This window comes from Triticum urartu, chromosome 3 (genome assembly GCF_003073215.2).
Source record: "Triticum urartu cultivar G1812 chromosome 3, Tu2.1, whole genome shotgun sequence".
In the NCBI taxonomy this organism is placed as follows: domain Eukaryota; kingdom Viridiplantae; phylum Streptophyta; class Magnoliopsida; order Poales; family Poaceae; genus Triticum; species Triticum urartu.
In genome coordinates, this window is record NC_053024.1 from 189,721,838 (window position 1) to 189,740,790 (window position 18,953).

The following is an 18,953-nucleotide window of genomic DNA, read 5'->3' on the forward strand; positions in this document are numbered from 1 at the left end:
TCAAGAGGAAATTGACGCATTTGAAGAAGCTCCTAAGACCTTAGTCAAGTGGATTCCCAAGACTACTTCAAGTTCCACTTCATCAAGTACGACTACAACTCCAAGGATTCCCATCAAGATGATGTGGATCCAAAAGAAGAAGAACTAGAGAGTCCTTGAGGGTGACTCCGCCAACATACTTCACTCTTATCATTTTGGCAAGAAAAAGTGCAATCAACTTCCACATCCTGCACTAGTTCAAGGAGTCACAAACCCTCTTGTTGGTAAGACAAGGGACAAGGTAACCTAAAAGTTTTCATGGACATCATCTTGTGTGTGCATCACTCTATGTCTATGGATATCCTTGTTTGTTCCTTGTGGGACTAACCCATGTAGGTATTGAAAGTGCAATTCACTCAAATGGATAGCTCCAAGTGATCTACATCAACATTGAGCATCCACATCTTCAACATCTACATGAAGTCATCATCGACGAAACCCAAGGTTAGTTCATCCCTCCAAGGGGGGATATCACATCTAGGGGAAGCTTTACTCTAAGACTTGAGCTAAAGCAACTCTAAAGATGTGAACACAACAATGCTTTATGTAAAAGTGGTAACCCCACTTGAGCTTAAATGATGAGTATGACCTATGATCAAGTGTTCTCACTTGACTCCTAAGTCAATATACTCATATATAGATGACCTTGTCATCGCAAATTGCTTGATAGATGCTAGAATTGGTTGTGCATGCCTTGCCACATATTTCATTTGCTATCTTATTGTGTGAGCATGCTGGTTGCATATTTTACTCATTCGAGGACATCCACTTGTTGTTTTGATCGTTTGGGTTTATTTCCTTTGCCAAGTGGATGGACAAGAATGCCTAAGAACCTCCTTTAGCTATCTATGCTTTTCTCGTCTCAAACTCTATTCATGCTGCATCACAAAATTTGATCAAGTCAGATTCGAACCACTCTGTGTGAGGAGCGCTCGGAGTCCCCGATTCGTCATAGACTTAAACTTCCAAAACCTCTTTATGATTCTCGGTCTGACCGATACCCCACTTTTGGTCCTATCAAGATCATTAAGTTGATCTAGGTTTTCGATCTCGGTGCAACCGATTTGAACATTTCGGTCACACCGAGTTTCAGTAACTGCATGCAGTTATGAATCTCGGTGCCACCGAGTTGTTCCACTCGGTCACACCGACAGGGTCGGGCTATATATAGTCATGGGCAAAATTTGGAAATTTCTCCGAACCCCTTCGCCCGCGCGATAGCCTTCTCTGCCAACGTGGTCTCTGGATCATCTTCTCGCCGCCAGCCGCCTCCAGTCGCTGGTCTCCGTCGCCGTCAACGGGAAATCTGCCCCGCCGTTGCCGCCGTAGCGAGTCTCCGCCGAGCTAGGGTATGGACTCGATCTTTGTGCTATTCTCCAATCCAATTCTCACCACATTGTGATCATCATGATTCTTGCCACGATTGAAACACTCCTATCCAGTCAATACGCCCGTAGATTAGCTTTGATTCAAAAAATTTAGGGTTAGGTTTCCGCCGAAACCATCTCGGACCCACCGAGTTGAAAAACTCGGTCCCACCGATTTGGCTTATGCCATTGCACAAGTGAGACTCGGTCTGACCGAGAATTACTTATCGGTGTGACCGATTTTGGAACTCTGTGAAACCCTAGTAGTCTCGGTGCCACCGAACTGTGACTCGGTCCAACCGAGTTCACTAGTTTAGGTTCCAAAACTGCTTCGGTATCACCGAGTTTAAAAATCGGTAGATCCGAGATGATTTCAGTGGGAAACTAAAACTAAGTTTTTGGATCATTCTTGTGCAAAAATCTCTGCATTTTGTGATGCTCATCTATTCAACCTCATCTATAAACTATTCACAGGGTCAGCAGTCAGAGCTTGCAGCATGTCTGATCAGAGTGACAGCCAGAACTTGTCAGAGCAGCAAGTGCAGATGAGTGAGGGCACTAGTCCCTCCAGCTCTTCAGATGATGGCAGCAGAAGTACCCCAAGCAATCTGCCAAAAGCTGCCACTAGACAAAGGAAGAAGGGAACTTCTGATTCTGAAGATGAAGATTATGTGGCAGAGGAAGAGGCCACATCAAAGAGAGTTGAGCCAGCTCAAGGCACAAAGCCAGGACTGAAGATCAAAAGGCCAGCAGGCAGGCAGCCTATGTCAAAGGCTAGAGCCTCAACTGAGAAGCCCACTCCCAAAGAGCCAGTTGCTGCAGAAGGCAAGAAGAGGAAGGAAAGGGTCAAGAAGATCGTAGCCAGAGTGCTAGGAAAGGCTTCCATCATGGAAGAGGAAGAGGAAGAAGAGGTAGCTGCACCAGCACCTAAGGCACCCAAGCTGATGGGTGATGCCATAAGATCAGGGGCTACTGCATCTAAGCCCAAAGCTGCCTCCAAGCCAAAACCAAAGAGGAATACAAGGAGCATTCCTGCAGCTGAGAAGAACAAGGCCCCAGTGCCTGAGACTGTTGCTGAAGAAGAGGATGAAGAGCAAGTTCTTAGAAAGCTCAAGCCCAAGATCCCAGACCACAACGATGCTCATCCTGTGGCTGAGGACATGAAGCTCAGGAGAGATTCAGGGCTGAGGAAGTGGAGAGAAGCAGACCCGTATGCTTCAAGGAGAAGGACTGCTGTGGATTACAGATTTCACACCAAGGAACAGCAGGACTTCTATGAGACAGTGCTGCTAGATAAGAAGCCCATTGTTTGTGACATGAGATGGGTCGACTGGACCTACATGAAGGAAAATGAGGAACACTACCCTGGAGTGTATGACAGCTTTAGTGCTTGTGGAGTTGCTGACTTTGTTGGACAGAAGCTCACAAAGTGGAACGAGGAGCTTATCATGCAATTCTACTCCACGGCACACTTTTATCCAGATGGGAGGATAACTTGGATGTCTGAGGGTACGAGGTACCAATCTACAGTTGCTGAATGGGCTCAACTGATCAATGCCCCAGAGGAGCAAGCAGATGACTTGGACATTTATGCCAAGAAAAAGATGGATCATAACTCAATGTCCAACATGTACAAGGAAATTCCAAATGAAGCTCTTGACACTTTCAAATTTGGCTCAGTGCACTATCTTCTGTCAGGGCTGCCAATAATCAATTGGATATTGAGGCACACTCTCTTGCCCAAGTCTGGAGATCACAAGATGATCAGAGGCCATGCAATCAACTTGCTTCACGTCTTTGATGTGCCACAGAAGTTCAAGGTCATGAGCCTCATAGTAGAGACTATCAAGAGGACTGCAGCAGATCAGAAGAGGAGCTGTGGATATGCACCTCAAATTCAGGAGCTCATCAACTCTAAGATGGGTACGGGCATATATTTATTGGACAAGGAACACCTGCCCATCCGTCCAGATTTTGAGGACAATCAAGTTGTCATGACTGAGAATGAGCCATCGTCTGCCCAAGCACAAGCAAAGAAGGAGAAGGCAAGGAAGGAGAAAGCTGCCAAGATGCCAACTCAAGAGGAGGCATCTGAGTATTTCTTGAAAACTAAACAAGAGCAGCTTGGTTACCTGATTGCATCCACCCTGTGGATTGAGAAAGGACTAGCCACCCTAACTCAGAACCAGGCAAGCTTAGAGAGGATCATGGAACAAAATTTCTATGACTTGGATGTCAAGGTGACAGATATTCAGACTGCAGTGGAGCAGCTCCAGGATGACATGCAGGAGAGGAGAGGCAGGACTACCACTCATGCCTTTGCCAGAGTGCCACGAGGTCTGAGGTCGTCTGCCGTGCCAGTTGCTGACACAAGAGCCACCACTTCTGCACCAGCTACAGCTTCAGTTCCACCAGCTCCAGCATCTACTTCAGCTCCAACTCCAGCGTCTACTTCAGCATCTACAGAAGCCTTCGTCCTTGGAGTGATCCGGACTCCACCACCACCAGAAGATCAATCCTGAGCGTCGATCTAGCACTATGCATTTTCTAGGAACTTTTTGGTAACTTGTTTCCAAAGGGGGAGAAGATGTATAGATCATAGGCTTCGAGAGAGATAGAGTGTTGTTTTTTTCTCTCTTGCTTTATTTGGTGGTTTTTCGAACTTGTTTGCTTTTGAGTGCTTGAGATACTATGTCATTGCTTGTGAGACATTGATGATCATGTGTTTGATCATAAGCTACACTTAATGCTTGCTTAATGCTATTATCTTATCTATCTTATGTGATCATTCACTATTCTTGGTGATGAGTGCATGTATTTCATTCTTATCATTTTAAGCGCTCCACCAAGATGTATGTGACATGGAAGAGTAACCCATGACTCTAACTCCTTGTGCATTTGTAGTCCAAAGCAAATTTTAAATATGCACAAACTTAGGGGGAGCTCTTACTTATCACATACTTCTCAAAGCGACGATATATTTCATGCTTATTATCATTTGTCGAAGCTTTGATCTATATGTTGTCATCAATTACCAAAAAGGGGAGATTGAAAGTGCAACTATCCCTAGGTGGTTTTGGTAATTCATAACAACATATAGCTCATTGAGCTAATGCTATTCCAAGATTATTATTTCAGGAAAGCTCAATGATTGGCATGGCATGGATGTGAAAGTGGAACCCTCAAAATGCTAAGGACAAAGGATTGGCTCAAGCTCAAAAGCTCAAGACTCTTCATTTTATATTTTAGTGATCCAGGATCACATTGAGTCTTTAGGAAAAGCCAATACTATCAAGGAGGGATGAGGTGTTGCTTAATGAGCCTCTTGCTTCATGTGCTTAGTGATATGCTCCAAAACCCTCAACTACTTTCCCATATCCACATTTGACCTAAACCCTAAGCCAAACTCGGTCCTACCGATTCTTCCTATCCGGCGCCACCGAGTTTCACTTGTCATAAGCCACTGCCAAACCCTAGCAATTCGGTTCTACCGATAGGGATCTCGGTCTCATCGAGATGGGATTGCAAACTCTCTGTTTCCCTTTCGTAACTTTTCGGTCTCACCGAAAGAGCGAATCGGTCCCACCGAGATTGCAATGTAAATTCAGTGTTTCCCCTTTGTAACTTTTCGGTCTCACCGAAAGAGCAAATCGGTCCCATCGAGTTTGCCTGACCAACTCTCTGGTTAGCTAATTACCAAATTCGGTCTCACCGAGTTTGTGTAATCGGTCTCACCGAGATTACGTTATTCCCAAACCCTAACCATATCGGTCCTACCGAGTTGCATGTCAGTCCCATCGAAAATCTCTAACGGTCACTAGGTTTACATTTTCGGTCCGACCGAGTTTGTTGATTCGGTCCCACCGAGATTGGAAAACTGTGTGTAACGGTTGGATTTTGTGTGGAGGCTATATATACCCCTCCACCTCCTCTTCATTCGAAGAGAGAGCCATCAGAACACATACACCATTCCAACTCATATGTTTTGAGAGAGAACCACCTACTCATGTGTTGAGACCAAGATATTCCATTCCTACCATATGAATCTTGATCTCTAGCCTCTCCAAGTTGCTTTCCACTCAAACCTTCTTTCCACAAAATCCAAATCCTATGATAGAGAGTTGAGTGTTGGGGAGACTATCATTTGAAGCACAAGAGCAAGGAGTTCATTACCTACACACCATTTGTTACTTCTTGGAGAGTGGTGTCTCCTAGATTGGCTAGGTGTCACTTGGGAGCCTCCGACAAGATTGTGGAGTTGAACCAAGGAGTTTGTAAGGGCAAGGAGATCGCCTACTTCGTGAAGATCTACCGCTAGTGAGGCAAGTCCTGTGTGGGCGATGGCCATGGTGGGATAGACAAGGTTGCTTCTTCGTGGACCCTTTGTGGGTGGTTGCTTCTTCGTGGACCCTTCGTGGGTGGAGCCCTGTGTGGACTCGCGCAACCGTTACCCTTTGTGGGTGGAGCCCTCCGTGGACTCTCGCAACCGTTACCCTTTGTGGGTTGAAGTCTCCATCAACGTGGATGTAGGATAGCACCACCTATCCGAACCACGGGAAAAACATCCGTGTCTCCAATTGCGTTTGAATTCTCCAAACCCTTCCCTTTACATTCTTGCAAGTTGCATGCTTTAATTTCCGCTGCCAATATACTCTTTGCATGCTTGCTTGAATTGTGTGATGATTGCTTGACTTGTCCTAAAATAGCTAAAATCTGCCAAGAACTAAAATTGGGAAAAGGTTAAGTTTTTATTTGGTCAAGTAGTCTAATCACCCCTCTCTAGACATACTTTCGATCCTACAGGAACATCTCCATCAGCTGCTTCAGCTGATTGTTCAGAAGAGGCGCATGCTCTGGCGCCTGGAATTGAGCCTAGAATACCTTCTCCAAGGAGTCACCAGGACTGGCAGCATAGTAGAAGCCGGCATCCGAAGCACTCCGCGGCAGGTCCCTAAAGGCCTCTGAAGAGCGCTAGATTTGCGTAAGATGGGCAACTCTGATGTCATAAAAAACAGAGCGAAGAAGGTATGGCTTACCAGCGGCAATTTGTTTCACTTGCTGAAGCTCCTTGCGGTCTGCCCGAGCCTGGGTCATAGCCTCCTTACAGGCCGAACTCGTCGTCTCGAGCTCGGAGGTTAGTTTCTTCTTCTCTTCCTGAAGAGCGTCACACTGACCGTACAACCCTTTCAGGTCTTCCTCGACCTCCACAACCTGGGCCACATGCTTTTCGTTGGCCTCTTTCTCCTTGGTCAGCTCTTCACCGGCTTGCTTTGCCGCGGCCTTTTGCTGCTCGGCCTCCTGCCGAGCTATTTGCAGCTCGGACTGGAGCGTTTCAAGCTTCGAGGTGGAAGTTACATGCATATTCATACATGATTTAGAATCCACATCATCATTTAAGTACAGTTTTATGGTACTTAAGGTCTTGGTATTTACCTTCAGCCTGCTCCATCTGCTTCTTGAGCAGATCCATGTCCTTCTCGGACCGATCAAGCTCAGCTCTTCCAATTCTCTCGAGTTGGATGCCAAAGCCAAGGCAGAAGCATGCAAAAGACATGGTTAGCTACCTCGAATGATATCTATCCCCTGGTCGGCTTTGTCAATCCGATCAGGGTCTCAGGGGCTAGTGTGCATTCACTCGTATAAAATTTTCATTATCACTAAGAGCCCTGAGTAAGATCTTTGAATCTAACTCAAGTCTCGGGGGCTACTGTGGTTATACACTTGCGATATGTGTCTGCGGTGGCTTAAGTCTTTGGACAATTTTTTTTACTTGTCTGCTAAGGGTTGTTGGGCACATCTAGTGCTAAAAGCTCTAAGCGTCGACGCAATTCTAAGAGATGCTCAAAACTTACCTCAAAGCCTTCATAGAGGCCCTTGAAGGCCTCCCTTATTCTAGTCTCCGCGGACAAGAAATTTCTCAGCGCCGCGCCTAGAAAGACGCGGTGCTCAGCGACAATGGAGGAGCCCATCGAGGACACCTCCATCTCTTCGGGCCACCCCATGGATGCCCGCCTGCTTGTAGGTAGGGGTGTTCGGGTCACCTCGGCCCTCTTCGTGGTGACGTCAGCTCGATGGGGGCCGAGGTCGCCAACTGCTCCAGTGTTTCCCCTTCCTTGGTGAAGGGGTCCTTCTCTAGCGGGTCTTTGGAGGTCGAAGTTTCAACCTCGACCATAGGGACGCTAGCGCCATCCCCCACAGTAAGCACAGGCGGGGCCTGTTGAGAAGTCGCCTTCCTCAACCCGTCGTGGGCAGGAGAAGGGAGCAGACGCTCCCCTGACCCGCTAGGCGGAGGAAGCCCGCCCGATGAATCCTCGTCGCCGATACGGGAGCGCTACGGGCTGTGAAAAACAAATGACCAAAATATTTTTTGGGGGAAAAGGAAGTGATACGTCTTCATCGTATCTACTTCCAAACTCTTTTGCCCTTATTTTGGACTCTAATTTGCATGATTTGAATAAAAGTAACCCGGACTGACGTTGTTTTCAGCAGAATTGACTTGGTGTTATTTTTGTGTAGAAATAAAAGTTCTCGGAATGACCTGAAAATTCACGGAGAATATTTTTGGAATAAATAAAAAATATTGGCGAAAGAGTCAATCAGAGAAAACCCACCAGCTATCCAAAAGGGTAGGGGCGAGTGGGGGAGGGGGAGGGGTTTCCCAGTCCTGGAAGCGACAAACAAAAAGGATGAGGGCCAAAGGGAGGGAAGGCCCGGGTGACAAACAAGCAAACGAGAGAAAAAACAGAGCGATCAGGAGGGCTGCAAACATGGTGAAGTCATCTAGATGTGTTTTAGATGGATCCTTGATTAAATTCCAGTGAAACCATCTGTATTCTCTAGTACCTTAGCTACATGAACACTGAGTGAAACACTAATGTCTGCTTCTAGTTATCAAAATCTCCATGTCCTTGGAACTTACATTGATCTACGTACTAAAGAGAATCTCAAAATTTAGCACCGACAACACAACACATAGCACACTCTCTTCACTCTTCACGCTTCACGGCCCCGTGGAAACAGGGAGCCGCTCGGCTCGTGTCACCGCCCGGTGGGTTGCACGAGCTGCGAGAAGGCCGCGCGGTTGGTTATGTCGTCGTCGTCCTCCTCTATTACGACGCAAGCGTCGTGCGCCCTGGACGTGGACGACGTCCCGATCGTCGTTACGCTAGCGGTGCTCCCATAGCTGTTGCTGGGCTCGAGCACCGGGCGCCCACTGCCGCTCCCGTCGTCTTGGGCCTGCCGTCGCCCGCTAGCGCCGTCGAACGCGTCCTGCAGCTGCATCGCGAACTCGAGGTTCCACAGCACGTCGCCCATGGACGGCCGCTCCAAGCCTTGGTCGGCTAGGCACTTCTCCGCCGTCTCAGCGAACTTGATGAGGCACTCTGGCGCGATCTGGTCCTTGATGGTCGGGTCGACGACGTCCGGCAGGGTGCCCTTCCGCTGGCAGCTGAGCGCATAGTCGGCGAGGCTGACCTGGTCCCGCGGCAGCTGCGGGCTCAGCGCCGGCCGCGCCATGAGCACCTCGAACAGCACGACGCCGAAGGAGTAGACGTCCGACTTGTCGGTGAGCTGCTGCCGCCGGAAGTACTCCGGGTCGAGGTATCCGAAGCTCCCCTTGACCATGGTGCTGACGTGCGCCTGGTTCACCGTGGAGGAGCCGGACTTGGAGAGGCCGAAGTCGGAGACCTTGGCGACCCAGTTCTCGTCCACGAGGATGTTGGTGGTCTTGACGTCGCGGTGGATGATGGTGTACTTGGCGCCGGTGTGGAGGTAGTGCAAACCCCGCGCGGCGCCGATACAGATGTCGAGGCGGTGCCGCCACGACAGCGGCGGGTTGCTGCCCTTGTTGTAGAGGTGCTCCCGCAGCGTGCCGTGCTCCATGTAGTCGTAGACGAGGACCATCTCGTTGCTCTCCTCGCAGAAGCCGATGAGGGAGACGAGGTGCCGGTGCCGCAGCTTGGACAGCATCTCGATCTCCGTCTGGAACTCCAGCGCGCCCTGCTCCGACGACGGGTTGGACCGCTTGATGGCCACCTTGGTGTCGCCGTCCACCACGCCGCGGTACACCTTCCCGAACCCGCCCACGCCGATCACCAGCGACTCGCTGAAGTTCTTGGTCGCCGTCTTTATCTCCGCGATGGAGAAGTGCCGGCACATGCCCGCCAGGTTCGCCGCGAGGTGGCCGGACGACTTGCCGCTGGTTGTAGAGTGGTACATGGGCAGCCAGCCGGAGTTGTGCGAGTCGCTGCCGGTGAGCTCCCTGTTCTTCTTGTTGTGGTAGACCACCAGGCAGATGGCCGCGACGATCCCCACCGCAGCGGCGCCGCCCGCCGTGCCACCTATGACCGTCGCCATGTTTGCCTGGTCCTTGGACTTCTTGGACCTTTCCTTCTCACTCTCGCTCAGCTCCGCCTCCGCGAGCATCTTGGACGGTACGGGGTCCGGCGCGGCCAGGTTGGCGGCGCTGTCGTTGAGCTTGAAGACCTCGAGGCCGTTGAGGATGGCGTCGTAGAACTGGGGCCTGAGCGCCACGGAGGGGTGCATGGCCACCCACATGACCTCATCCCCGGGGTCGTCGGCCATGTGCACGGCGAAGTCCTTGTACACGGGCACGCCACGCTCGGACGTCATCTCGATGACGTCGGCGTCGGACTGCGCCGTCTTGTTGTTGATGTAGATGTCGAAGGCGCGCTGATTGGGCCTGTTGAGCAGGAGCTCGCAGAAGTGGAGGCGGACGACGTAGGTGAAGTTGCCGTCCACCTCCATGGTCCAGGTGAGGTTGTAGTTCTGGTTGACGCGCGGGTCGGAGCCCATGGAGCGGGTGCCGAGGTAGACCTCGACGGGGGCGGCGTACTCGGACGCCTCGGTGGGGTACTTGACGTGGAAGCGGGGGCCGGCCGTGTAGCTGACCCCCTGCATGACGCCGAAGACGTAGGGCGTGTCGTCGAACCAGGAGCGGGCGAGGCCGGAGTCGTTGGAGGGCGGGATGTAACCCCCGCCGATGTTGAAGCGGTACATGGTCTGGAAGGAGGAGGCGGCGATGTCGACGGTCTGGTCGGCGAAGCCCACCATGGTGGCGGGGTCCTCGAAGATGTCGGGCATGGAGATGAGCTCCAGGCCGTTGATGTAGGCGTAGGTGACGTTGGTCATGGGCGTGGGCGTGGGGGTGAAGGTGACGGCGATGAACCCCGCGGGCGTCCGCGGGAGCGAGAACTCCCGGACGATGTAGGCCTGGGTGAGCGCCTTGGTGGTGACCCACACGCTGAAGTTGCGGAGGAGGGTGAGGCCCGTGGAGGTGGAGACGGAGAAGCGGAAGTCCTCGGGCGCGATCCCGTTGTAGGACGACGGGTAGAAGTGGAGGCGGAGCCAGTGCCGGTCCTTGGGGTTCACCGTGAAGTTGTACACCGTGTCCACCGTGAAGACGCGCGCCGTCATGTAGGGGATCGTCGACGGCAGCGACGAGTCCAGCTCGTCCGCCGCCGCCATCAGGGACGACTTGCCGGAGTCGCCCAGCCACATGTTGTTGTTGGTGTCCGCCAGCCACTTGCGCCCGTCCGCGTCAAGGCCGTCCGCCGTGGAACCGCAGTTGAGCAGGATGGAGTCCGTCGGGCTGTACGGCTTGGCGTCCGCCGCAACCGCGGCCCCGGCCGCGACGAGAAGCGCGAGCAGCCCAGTCATGGCCATCTCGATCTAGAGAGGGAGGGAGGGAGCAGTGAGGTGGGGCGATACAGAGGCGATCGAGAGGTTAGTGGTGAAAGGGAAGAAAGGGAGTGTTTGACCGCGGGAGAAGGGGCGCTGAAGACGAGAGTGTGGGGAGTGGGAGCATTTGCCGGGAGCCATGCCATGCATCCATGGCTGGAGCCTGGAGGACACCCGCTTGTTCAGGAAATCATTTTGCTTTCACAAAACTCCCTCACGTCGCCGCTCCGGTACTACATCACCGTGTGCAGGCAGGCCGGTACACCGGACGCGCGCAGAGGTTCCGGAGATCTCCACTCCACAGTTCCCCACACACGCAACAGAAATCTGCTGCAGATAGCTTCCACTTCCTGTTGCAACTCAAGTTGACAACAAGCACCACAAAAAAGGTCCAACACACGCCTAAACTGTGTCAACATGAGCCAGGACCTAGGGACAGAAACCTCGAGCAAAATCATTTCATTGGTACAAAGCCATCAAATGTTGTGACGATCTACTAGTCTTTTGCAGGTGGTGACGAAAAATGGAATTTACAGGTACTGCTTCCCGATGACCGGCCAGGTCATTAACACCACCAGCCTTTGAATGGGCGGTTAGAGGCTCTACCTTAAACATCTACTCACCAACCACCCCCAAGATCATCTACCTTCGTGAAGATCTTCCGAGAAAACCGCCGTTCTTGACATGTTTTCAGTCTCAAAGGGGCTGAGGCCTGAGAAGGGCCCGGATGAGAACATGGATGAAGTGCCATCAGATTCATAGGTCGTTGCAGTATGCCGGGCATTAGGACAAGCGGGCGGTGTCGGTACAGATTCCTGGAACTCCTTGGAGCGTTGCACCATCTTAAGTGACTGCACCACCTCGCCCATCGTTGGCCTTTGGTTCGCCTCCGGGGAAACACAGGCTGCTGCGATTGTGCACACCCTCACAAAATCATCTTTCGGATATTGTCCACCAAGCTTGGGGTCAGCTAGTTCCTGTAGCCTATCTTTATCCCGAAGAACTGGCCGTGTCTGTGGTTAGTCGAGCAAAAATAACATCATTATTACACAAGTGTAACATCATATGCTCTTTATACTTATTGATAATCAGTTATACAGATACACAAAATGTTGAGGTTTAATGAACTAGCCTCCTGCGAAACTAAGCCACAGAAGGCAACTAAGAAACATACGAATAATTGTCAGTGTTGTGGACAAGGATTACATTGAAATTTCATTAATAACCATACCCAAAGTCTAGTCACTTCATTAATAAGCATACCCAAAGCCTAGTCACTCAAGCTAGATACAGAACATAACAACAGTCTGTTTTACAAAGCCTAACCATACACAAAGTCTAGTCACTTCATTAATAAGTATACCCAAAGCCTAGTCACTCAAGCTAGATACAGAACATAACAACAGTCTGTGTTGGTGAGTAGAACACTCAACTAGTTATGCGTAATGTTTTGCTTTCCATCCACCAGTGATTTACTGCCTACCCGTCTTGTTTTGTCCCAGCTGCCTTTGGCATTAATAAACCACTACTGTTCATGCCTAGGACACTCACAACTAGTTGGCTGCTCAATAGTTACTAAAATAGTAATAGACAGATTCGTACTCCGATGTAAGTAAAAGAGACTAATGCAAAAATAACCGAAGATGGTATGGAATAGAAGGAAATCTAACCCATGTGACTAGATTCTCCTGCCCCGAAGATTGTGACATGTCCACAGGTCTCCTCCCAGTAAGTAGTTCAAGTAGAACAACTCCATAGCTATATACATCACTTTTTACAATTAAGTGTCCTGTCATTGCATACTCGGGTGCTACGTACCTGAAAAACACGTCAGACATATAAAAGCAAAAGCAGAACAGATAGCTGGATGTAGCTCAGGGTAGAACACATTCAGCTTACCCAAAAGTTCCCATAACACGAGTTGAAAGATAATTTAAGCGCCCTTCTGGCGCCTGTTTGGCCAAACCAAAATCAGACACTTTAGCATGAAAGTCATTTTCAAGCAATATATTAGAAGCTTTGAAATCCCTGTGGATTACACAAGGCTGTGAATCCTCGTGAAGGTATGCTAATCCCCTTGCAGCATCAAGTGCTATCTTCATTCTGGTGTCCCAATCCAAGGGGCAGTCAGCGCCTAATGAGCCTGTAAAATGAAAGATGCTGTCAGAGTCATGTTTTGGACATCAGGAAATTACAATAAGATTTAAAAAATAATCTAATGAAAGATTAGTTACAGTTGCAACTAAATTGGGGACTATGCAGCAATGGTTCAGAAAGAAAAAGTTGGCAAGCCATACCATGAAGCCAAGCTTCTAGGCTTCCATTAGGAACAAGCTCATAACAAAGAAGGCTTTGTGACAATTCACGGTTGCTATAGTATCCAATGAGTTTCACAAGATTGCGGTGGTGCAATCTGCTCAGCATCTCCACTTCAACTAGAAACTCCTTATCTCCTTGGTGCCCCCCAGTAGTAAGCTTCTTAATAGCAACAGCAGTGCCATCACTTAGTATCCCCTTAAAGACACGGCCAAAACCACCTTCCCCAAGCACACATGAAGCCTCAAAGTTGTTTGTTGCTTCTTTAAGTTCTTCATATGCAAGGAACCTAGTACTTGTGGGGCGAGGAAGTGATTCAACTGCAGATACTGCATCTGGTGTCCTTTGCTTGGCTGTTACAGAACAACAGATAACGTTAATACACATTAACATGATTATGAAAACAAACGTAACAAACACTGGGAAAGAAACCAAAAACTGGATCATTTGAAATTAACTAAGAATCTGAATGAATCATAGGGGGTTAGGGGTAAAGTATCTGCTTCCATCTTATCTAATAATTTTCACACGACTACAACCAGAAATACATTATCACCTTTCACAGTCCACAAATATGTAAGAAAGTCGCCCTAAAAAAAGTAAGAAAGATGCATTTCTCTTAACATGACAAGCCATGAAGACGTTAGTTCAATGTATTGCGCTTGCGTAAGTGAAACCGAATCTCAAAGTATCCTCCCAATGCTAATACGGTTAGGAGAATTCTCTGCAATGCTTTCACTGCCGTGATCCAATATGCTGTGATTTGATCCAGTAATAGTTACAATTTACAAATGTTAGGCCCCAAACGTACCATGCAGAACTAGAGTGCTGATACGGTAGATTGATTATTATTCACCGGCACACCAAACTCCTCTCAGATCTTATGACAAGGGCGATCAGGAGGAGTGATAGTGACAGCAGCCCTTGTCTGTGGCTGAATGAAATTAGCAGTGAGGGTGGCTTAGATCTTGAGATCCACGATAATGTTGGTCACCCCTTCCATGGAGAGGGAAGTCCCGCCACATTGGTATATCTGGGACCTAATTGCTCTACATCTACTTAAACATGTTCAGGGACTTAGATATAATAGGAGCTTATTTGACCGCTCGAAACAAGTATAGGGACCTAGAGTAGCATCTGCTCACTTCCTGTTAATGCAAAATAGGATGGACAGGGGTGAGTTTTGGGCCAAGAGTGAATTCCATGTATCATACAACCATTATTTGAAGGCTGCACCTACTAGTCAGTGACAGCCAATCAACTACAATAGCTGGTTTTCTTTCTGCCAGCCTACATATAGCTTGGGTTCCAATATCATGGTTGTTGTCCACCAGCAAAGCAGGGACAAAATATCTCTACCATCAACAATACTGATGCTTCAACTGAAGATCAGTGTAGCATTCAAGCAATAGCCTAGTATCAGACATAATAACTTCATATACTGATCTCAATAAGGGGAAAACTACGCACGAAGTCAAAACGATGAGCATGGACAATAATGCAAAAATTGGGAAGTTGTTGCATATAGCATAGTTTAAATAATCTAATCACATCACATAAAATAAAACAGATAAAACTATTTTTTTTAATGCAAAGAATAAAGGAAGGACTAGATAACTCGACACATACGTGTTTCAACAGGAGGCGCCTTCTTCTTTCCATTCCTAAATGTGCAGAAGCAAATAAATAGAACAATCACCAGGACACCAATTAGAGCACCAATACATATGCAAATGACAGTGATCAGGCTCAAGTGCCTGCTACTGCTGGTGTTGTCACTCCTTTTTGGTAAGGCAGATGATGTAGATGGAGATGCCTTAGGTGATATCATGAATGCTGGAGCTAAAAAATGAAACAGAAGACAGAACACTGTTAGGAGAGAAATTTAATTTTAAAGAGGGACTAATAGTAAATAAGACACACACGAAAAGAAAGGGCACATTCTGCAGATGGAATACCCGTAATCTGAAGATTTTAAACAAACACAGAAAAGTATGTAAAGATTTTAAACCAGTTCTTTAGAAGGCAAAGCAATATGTAATCTACATGTGCCCTCTGTGGCTAATTGTGTAATGCGGCTCCCCAGGTTATATACAGGCTGCATGCTTGCTTTCCCTTTCCCTCCTTTTTGGACCGAATGAGTTGGGCATTAAAATTCCATGGCATGGTAGAAGTTGAATATCTAGCACCTATCTACACTATCTTTTTATATTTAAATAATCCATCCTTTTCTACATACTTGGCACTTTTTACCAAATAATGCACACCTAGAATTATATTATAGATTCAAGTGACCAAAACCCTTTATTAATATTGCAAACAGAAATAACAAGGTGGGAGGGTGGGAGAAATGGCTAGAGTTAACCAGGGTAATTTGGAAGACAGTAGATTGGGTATTGCAGATTTGTAAAGCAAATGCTACAACAATTTTGGTCAGCTTGGCTTGTTTCTGGAAACATAGGTAGTACTTCTTTGACGCATCAGTCAAAAAGGTTCCTACTTTAACAAGTTGGTACTCCCTCCATTCCAAAATAATTGAAGTTGTAGAATTGTCGTAAGTCAAACTTCATTGAGTTTGACCGAGTCTATATAAAAATATATCAACATCTACAAAACCAAATCAACTTCATTAGTTTCATTATGAAATAAATTTTCATATTTGGTATCATGGATCTTTATGATTTCTATATATATTTGGTCAAATTTTAAAAAGTTTAACTTAGGAAAATCCTAGAACTTCAATTATTTTGGAACGGAGGGAGTACTTCACAGTTCACACCATAGGTAATTGGACATAACTAGTATCATCAAAATCATGAGCTGCAAATATTCTTCAATCTCCCAACCAAACTACACAATACAGACAAAAATAATTAAAAATGAAGTGCATTCTAGTTTTCTCTACCGTAGACACTAAAGATGTACCATCATTGTAACATGTAAAAGAAGGTCAAGATGACAAAGGATTACCAGGAGCTGGACCCAATGGCCTGAACCACGTTAAATTAATAAGATTGTAATCCCCGACCAGCACCGGATTGATCCGAACTGTATGCGAGCTAAGAGAATAATTCATCGCAGTAACTTGATTAGATGAGAAGCTATTTCCAGTGTGGGGAGCTATGTCCATTGTCATATTTAGCCCAGAAGTTCCAACAACATAGAAATTTACAATCTCAAACTGTGTAACCCGCAAGCTGAGCTGCGACGCGAGCTCCTCGAGAAATTCGTTGCTCCAATTTGAATTCAAGGAAACATTGTGAAGGAAGAGCTCAACTCTAACTGGGTAAACACAATGGCAGTCCTGGCTCCCTCGTCTTTGTACCATGTTTGGAGCACAACAGCCTAGTAAAACAGAGAGTGAATTAAAACGGAATCAACTGTTTGACAGTGTATCTAGAGCAAATATCAAGATGTACTACAAACCATAAGTATCTATGATTGACGTCAATGTTATCCATCACTGTTCATTATTTATGAAACTGCTATCAATCCTAAAGTTCATTTCATCAGTACCATTCCAAATTGATGCACCAAACTATAATGCTTGAATTAGCAAAAGCCAACAAACTTATATAATTTTACAACAACTGGTACTATGATCAGTCATGAGGTGCTATTTCCTCAAATGAGGAGGATGCCAAATTAGATTAAAATACACATGCATTTCTTTTATATAATTTGGAGCCATGTTTGACATAATGAAATCATTTGGAATTAAATTATTTCAGGCTCTAGGAAAACTTACCATCGTGTGGAGATATTGGGGGCTGTACTAATCCAGAAGGAGCTGCACTAGTATTCGAAGCTGCATCAGGGGGTGCAGCATTTTCATGAGCAGGAACATCTTCTGCTAAGCGCCTGTTATGCTGCAGCGAAGGATCGAACAGGTCCAAGGAATACAAGGAGAGGTCAGAAGCACCAGAGATGGAGCTATAACTCGGTGCGGAGATAGGAGGATGCACAGATGACAGAGCAGATGGCGATGAATATAGCTTCTTTTGCCTATGCTGATGCATTGCAACACTTGTGCCAACTTTGGTTTGGGACAACATGGTCCGAACTGGACCCCATCCTTGTGAAGGAGGCATAGCAGGAGTGTCAGCCTTTAGGGCCAATGTTTTGGCAATCAAATTGATCTCACTGATAAATTCCAGAGCCAATATAACAACCAACAAATTAAATGATAGTTTCCTTGGGGCATCTTCAAACAGTCCTGCCAAGAAACAGTACAGTTAACCAGTCAGCATCATCTCAAGACAAAGGCATGTTGTAAATTGCACAGAAACAGATGCAACTAATTGATATCCACTCATATCTACAGAATTTAGTGCGAACAGCCCAGTAGAAACAATACACAGTAGGCACAGAGATCAAACTGGCCAGGTCCAAATGTTATTCAAGAATCAAGATCATAAACCCATCTATGGGTAACACAAATTAACTAGATCGATGAGAAATGAGGCTGCAACAAGTTCATATTCAAAAAAAAAAAAAAAACCAGAACAGGCACACTTGTGTATATTCCAAATCGATGGTTTCCAACAAAGCATTCTTTAAAATAGTAAATAGTTCTTCTCTGTACCAATGAATATATCTACAGAAGCAGAGCCTTTGACACAGAAGGGACAGAAAAAGCAGTGTAGCGGGTCTCCGAGTAAAGAGAACTAGCAAATGTTACATCCAAGGCACGGTTCATGGCATCAGCCAATCTAAGCTCTTGAAGCATTCCTGAATTCGACTCACTCCAGTGACCTACCCACGATGCCGAACCGAGCCGTGAGTCCGACATTCCCACGACTCCCCAATCGAGCTCCAGATTGAGCTACCAAACAAGCGCGGAAACTAAGATCCCAGAACAGCCGCCGCCACGAGCACTGAATTGGGCGTCCCACGCACCCGCCCCGTCCGCCCAAAAACCTCGCCGTCACCTCAACAAAGCACAGAGGGCGTCCCTCCGGCGCTAAACCTCAAGGCGCTCCCCCTAAATAATCGCGCCACGGCCCGAATTTCCTACCCAAGCAAAGCAAACAGGTTCCGGTGCTCCAACGCAACCTTGGAGTGGACTCAGATCGAGGGGGGCTGGCAGACTGACCTCGGCCGGAGCGGCGCATGGCGTGCCCGGGGCGCGCCATCCCCGGCGCGGCGATCTACTGCTGGCGCCGGGGCGCCGGCGACACGGGGCACATGGGACGCCGGGGAGAGGGGAGGGGCTAGGTTTTGGGGGAGCCGGCACTGCGAATTTGTGTCCCCTTTGTTTTCCCTCTCCTCCCTCCACCTTTCGCCGTGGTGGCCTGGACCTGGAGGCTAGCCGAGCTGCTGCGGTGAGGGTGGTTTTCGCTTTTTGCGCCTCCGCTGCTGCTGGCTGCTTTTTCCGCCTGCGCGAGTGACTACTTTTCTTTCCGTTGGCAGCGTGCGCTCGAAGGTGGGGGGGAGGGGGACTAGACTAGAGCAGTGAACGCGGTCAAACGCTCCCTCCAAGTCCGAGCACTCACTGCCAGATGCCAGAATTAAGAACGTTCCGTGCGTGAG

General features: G+C 47.9%; 2 protein-coding genes across 2 annotated transcripts; both read right to left on the reverse strand.

Moving 5' to 3' along the window:
- Positions 1 to 8,273: 8,273 nt before the first annotated feature.
- LOC125543559 (receptor-like protein kinase ANXUR1) lies at positions 8,274 to 11,155 on the reverse strand. Its single transcript, XM_048706933.1, has one exon. The coding sequence runs from the start codon at positions 11,088 to 11,090 to the stop codon at positions 8,445 to 8,447; it is 2,646 nt and encodes an 881-aa protein (XP_048562890.1). The 5' UTR covers positions 11,091 to 11,155; the 3' UTR covers positions 8,274 to 8,444.
- A 394-nt stretch (positions 11,156 to 11,549) lies between these two features.
- On the reverse strand, positions 11,550 to 18,847 carry LOC125543560 (proline-rich receptor-like protein kinase PERK15). Its single transcript, XM_048706935.1, has 8 exons — positions 18,517 to 18,847; positions 17,170 to 17,637; positions 16,392 to 16,766; positions 15,051 to 15,263; positions 13,403 to 13,774; positions 13,005 to 13,248; positions 12,776 to 12,923; positions 11,550 to 12,118 (listed from the first exon to the last, which is right to left on the reverse strand). Exons 1-8 carry the CDS (start codon positions 18,554 to 18,556, stop codon positions 11,744 to 11,746), a joined length of 2,235 nt encoding a protein of 744 aa, XP_048562892.1. The 5' UTR covers positions 18,557 to 18,847; the 3' UTR covers positions 11,550 to 11,743.
- Between the last annotated feature and the right edge of the window lie 106 nt (positions 18,848 to 18,953).

Excerpts from the sequence above, each read along its gene's own strand:
- LOC125543560 (XM_048706935.1), bottom strand. The coding sequence starts at position 18,556 with ATGGCGCGCCCCGGGCACGCCATGCGCCGCTCCGGCCGAG. Across the intron at positions 17,638-18,516 it reads CATGCGCCGCTCCGGCCGAG|GACTGTTTGAAGATGCCCCA; the intron begins GTCAGTCTGCCA and ends GTTTCTTGGCAG. Across the intron at positions 15,264-16,391 it reads GCCATTGGGTCCAGCTCCTG|CTCCAGCATTCATGATATCA; the intron begins GTAATCCTTTGT and ends TTCATTTTTTAG.
- LOC125543559 (XM_048706933.1), bottom strand. The coding sequence starts at position 11,090 with ATGGCCATGACTGGGCTGCTCGCGCTTCTCGTCGCGGCCGGGGCCGCG.